Genomic DNA, 5,000 nt, shown 5'->3' with positions numbered 1-5,000 from the left:
ATAGATTGTATGATGACCTTTGTGAAACATATTTTGATTAGCTTTGTCTGAAGAGAGTATTTCCCTGTGAATATATGTTTCACAGGAATGTCATGGTATTGAGTAGTTTCATAAATGTTTTTATTGAGTGTGATTTCAAAGTGGAAGAAGATATTACAATGAGTGTATTTATATATTCATCCATTTTTTTCAAAATGTTAGGAAATTGTTTGAAATAGATACCATTCCTTTTTTTCAGTCAACTACCCCAAAAATGTAAACTTTGATGAGCCAGAGAGAGAAGGGTTGCCTGGCACACATAACTTCTACATAGAGACAGAGAAAGGTGTCAAAGTTGGAGTATGGTAAGATATTGCTTGATTACGGTTTTACAAATTAGTTGCAGTGAATGTTTTTTTAAATGCAGTAATTTTAGTTTACTGAGACAAAAACTGTTCATCAGTATTGTGTTGTTCTTCAACAGTATTATTTATTTGTGTGATAAGTTGTTGATATAAAATCCATAATGCACTCAAGAAATAGAACAAGCTAACAGCTTTACAATAGAGGTTATTGGAAAACAGATAGAGTGCATTGAAATATATCCTGGAATGTAGAGTAGTTGTTTAACTGGTATCAATAAATCTGTTACTTCTTGAAAACACATGACTGAAATACAGTAGTTTTATGAAAATGACAGCATGCAAAATATATTTTGTTTGATTGCATAAACTCCATTTTCAGTGCATGTTATTTTAAACCAATTTTGGGAATATTTCATAGAATCCAACTTTTGTGCATTGAAGAATTTAGTTTTCTTCTTCAACCCTCTAGGCACTTACTTTATATTATAGATATATTATTTATCTTTCGTCTGAAGTGCCATTTGAGTGTTTCTCCATCCCCAGATTATTAGAAGTATGTACATTGTTTTACTTCTGATTGATTACATTACATTATTTTTAGTTTTAATGCTACCTGTTCTTGCCGTGTAAATATGGTACCTCTTTTTTTCCTCACTTTGTATTTTAATCAAAGCATAAAGTTTATAGACTTTGCTACAAGATAAGATTTCTCAGTATCACCTTTTGATATATGGCCAACTATCTAGCAACTCTTGCCAACCAGAGTGTCTTTATATTGATAAAATAAATGACTTGATGGTATTTTTTTTGCATAGAAGGTATTGTTGTCATTAGCCCCACTGTGTTTCCTGCTTGATATTGACTATTGTGCTCACAATTTTTTTGTATTACATGAATGTGACATCATGAGCAGAGGGTAGGATTTAGAATATGGTACCATTATGAAGATAGTAACACTATATAAGGAAGGTTTAAAGGGCAAGGAAATTAGTAGGCATGTTGGTATTAGGTTCAGACAAGTGCAAAAGTGGGCAAATAAATTTCAAGCTGTGGAGAGGATGATATGCCCTTTCTTAAGAAACGAACCCAGTGTAGACTGGGTTCACATATCCTAATGACCTAACTAGCAGTCTGGACAGGTGGTCTGTGGTGTTGGTGGCACCGACTAAAAATTAAAGGAACAGGGAAATTGTTCTCTCTACCCATGGGGTAGTGCTGACTTGCCTAAAGAATATTTTTTTCATAAATTCATCACAAAATAAGGGTTTAGGCTGAATTTAGAACCCTGTAGCTCTGACGCTAGCGCCGTTACAGCCATAATATTTCATATCTGTGTGTGCTTCAACTGTGAGCAGATCCCAATGTCTTGCCAACCTGTCTTTTAGGCCTAATTGGCCCTGTCATGTATGTCATGACACCTGTATGCGATGGGTTAACCCTTTTGGGTTTGGTCACATTTTACATGGTGCAGCTTGGGGTCGAAAGATGTTTGTACTTTCTATTATTTGCTAGACTTAGGGTATGATATTTGAGTTTATTTTTGGTATTTTTGTGATACAAATTAGCATTTAGTTACACTTAGTTATCCAACAGAAGGAATAAATAGCTTTTAATTTCAACAATTAAAAGACATGTAATCATAAGTCCTCATACTTAGAGGGTTATAGGGAGACAATTAGATCAAAATTATACTTTGACTGCCTATAAACTAGTGCATTGATGGAGGCCAACTCTAATCATGTGAATAAGAAATAAAAAAAGCCACTGCTGTTAGTCAAGATCATATTTGTTAAGTCAAGATGAAATATGAATTTGTGTAAAGAGTGATATACATAGAGAAAAGAACAATGGAAACATGTTATATTGTGATGAATCCCCATCATTTCTGTTACCAAGGAATAAAGGTTAGTGGGTAAGGACATCAAAGGGCTCAAATCATGTTACACCGAGGTACATTATTTTTAAATTATATAACCCTTTGTGGATGAGGTACTGAATGAGCTAACTGGAAGTCAGGACGGGCAGTTTCTGCCGCTGCCAGCAATGGCTAAAAATTAGAGGTATGGGAAGAATGTTTTCTTTGCCCCCCCCCCCCCCTCCAACAGGCAGTGTAGACTTGTCTAATTAATATTTTCCTTTAAATCCATCCCAAAACAAGGGTTTAGGCTGGCTTTGGAAAGCTGTTGTGCAGAAACTAGTGCCGTTACAGATATGATACTTCATGACTGCGAGTGCACTTCAACTGTGACCAGTTTCCGATGACGTCTTGTATGCATTGACACTTGTATTTTAAGCCTGATTGGAGCTGTTATGTTCGTCATGACACCTATCCGCTATGGGTTAAGCATCCCCCATCACTGATGGAGTAGGGGTCATTTTCTTTTGGAGGACTGGTTAATTTATTGTTTTTAGACTGTAATTTAAGAATGAACAGATGTAATTATTTTGAATTGTTGCTAGAGGACATAACATAATGATGCTTTGTGAAATGCAGTGAAAATTTTCTTATGCAGGATAGAGACCTTTGTCTTTGCATCAAACAAATAAAGCAGTGGATTGGTGATTGCCTAGCAATATGCCAGGTTTAAATTTAGTTGAAACTTATGGTAATTGATGAAAAGTGATACAGTAGGTAGCACCTAAACTTTTTGCTTGTATTTCATATATTTTCATTATGTCTGGTTTCAAGGAATTTAGGTATTTGTTATGTGCAGTATCATCACTATTCCTTATCATGTTTTATTCTAATTTCTTGCTTGCAACTGAGGCTTTTGTATTTGGAAGATAAAATAACACTTATCCCAAACTTAAATACTGACAGCAGCATTCTTACCTTACACACATCTGGTCTTCTAATGAATAGTGTAAATTGGAAAAGAATAGAAAATAAGCTCTGACTGGTTATATTTCTTTTCAGGCACATTCTTCCAGAGTCACTAATAGCATCAGTTCCTAAAGGAAATTTGGATGATCGAAAGAGTTGGTTTAATGAGACCTTAAGTGACCACAGGCCAGTCATACTCTACCTTCATGGCAACACTGCTTCTCGAGCAGTTGCACACAGAGTAGAACTCTACAATGTGCTCAGAAAAATGGATTACCATGTTGTGGCCTTTGATTACAGAGGTAAAAAATGTAAATTATATTTTGTCATATAAGTGGTAATTTTGAAAATTACACTTCTTTCTATATTCTGTCATCTTATTTACAAATAGTATCTAGCCTTCTCTCATCTGTAATACAGGAATAATGCATTAGAGTTCCAGTAAATGCATATTTTGGGCAATAACGATAACAGTAGAATTAGATAGGCTATAAACCTGGAATATGATGATTTATTGAATATTATGAACATGAACCAATTTTATATATTAATTACTAATGTCTTTTTATATAATGTTTATGGATATGGCCAGTGATATGAGAACTAAGTCACTACTTTTTTAGAATATTTGCATTTTCTTGACTTGCATCCGTGGAGGAGAATGCACGGGATCCTTCATGTTTTTTCTGTTTTTTGTCCTTCTCAGATTTGTTTATGAATTCTATTTCTATTTCTTCTATTAACTCTAATCATCTGATAGTCAACCATGTTTATCATGTGTGTTTGTTTAATGGATATGATGATTTGATCTCTTTACCAGCACATTTAACCCAATAACATCAGGAATATTCTCTGCCCACTGTAGGTTTGTTATATATATATTTTTTTTTACACAGATGGCTCAATAAATACTTCAGCCGTTGATTGATTGACTGAATATGCTCATTTGGTCCAAATGGCAATGCAGGGTTTACATTTATTGACAGTTTGTTAGGTAGACCAACTATCTAAACCTGTAAACCCTGTATTGCCATTTAGACCAATTAAATTTGTTCAGTTGCTGATGTGTGGTGACATTCTGCTTATCTGGCTGACTGCAGCCAGAGGATGGACCTGACAATTTGCTAACTGTCAAGTATGATGATTCCTATCATACACCAAGTACAACATGTAAGATTTGATGATATTCACATGAACTTTTCTGGGCAGATATTGAAGGTAGAATGGCTTCAGATGTTTGAAAAATGAATACATGATCAGGGTGTCCTGTCATTTGGAGTTGGTCAGGTGATAGTTTGTGACAGATTTTTCCAGACCATGTGGCTGTTTTCAAGATGTCAGACAGATGGCACAACAATATTACTATCAGGTGCATGATAGGAAACAACACACTATAAACTAGATGGTTAGTAAACTGTCGGGTCCATTGTATGACTGATGTTGGGTGGATGAGCAGAATGGATGTCCTGTGGACATTGTCAAATGTTGGCAGCTGACTTCAGCTGATGTTGGTTGAACTTCAGAATACTAACAAGGCACTTACTAGGACTACATAAGTTCTCATTTTTATACCATTCCTTGAATTTTGTGAGATGTTTTTATTTCTCTTAATATTATTATTTTTTTTATGAACATCATCATCTTCAATATCAATGATTTTAAAGATGATAATAGTAATGATAATATTAGTAATGATAAGAATAGTAAAGATTATAATATTAGTGATAACAGTAATGGTAATGATAATGATGCTACCACTACTACTAATAGTCATGTTGATAATGATATTAACCCATTGCAGACGGGAATAGACTTGTTTACCCGCCTCCCAG

General features: G+C 34.5%; 1 protein-coding gene across 4 annotated transcripts in view; it reads left to right on the top strand.

Annotated features, from left to right (window-relative positions):
- LOC122263686 (lysophosphatidylserine lipase ABHD12) overlaps positions 1-5,000 on the top strand; it is an 18,096-nt gene that overhangs the window by 1,957 nt on the left and 11,139 nt on the right. For all 4 annotated transcript variants that reach the window (XM_043032274.2, XM_043032272.2, XM_043032275.2 and 1 more), the window contains exons 4-5: positions 239-344; positions 3,262-3,470. In XM_043032274.2, the coding sequence (XP_042888208.1) occupies positions 239-344; positions 3,262-3,470 (315 nt within the window). The remainder of the gene's footprint in view (positions 1-238; positions 345-3,261; positions 3,471-5,000) is intronic.

This window comes from Penaeus japonicus, unplaced genomic scaffold, assembly GCF_977035675.1.
Source record: "Penaeus japonicus unplaced genomic scaffold, GWHDUDI00000001_assembly GWHDUDI00000011, whole genome shotgun sequence".
In the NCBI taxonomy this organism is placed as follows: Eukaryota; Metazoa; Arthropoda; class Malacostraca; order Decapoda; family Penaeidae; genus Penaeus; species Penaeus japonicus.
This window is presented reverse-complemented; position numbering and strand designations above follow the sequence as displayed.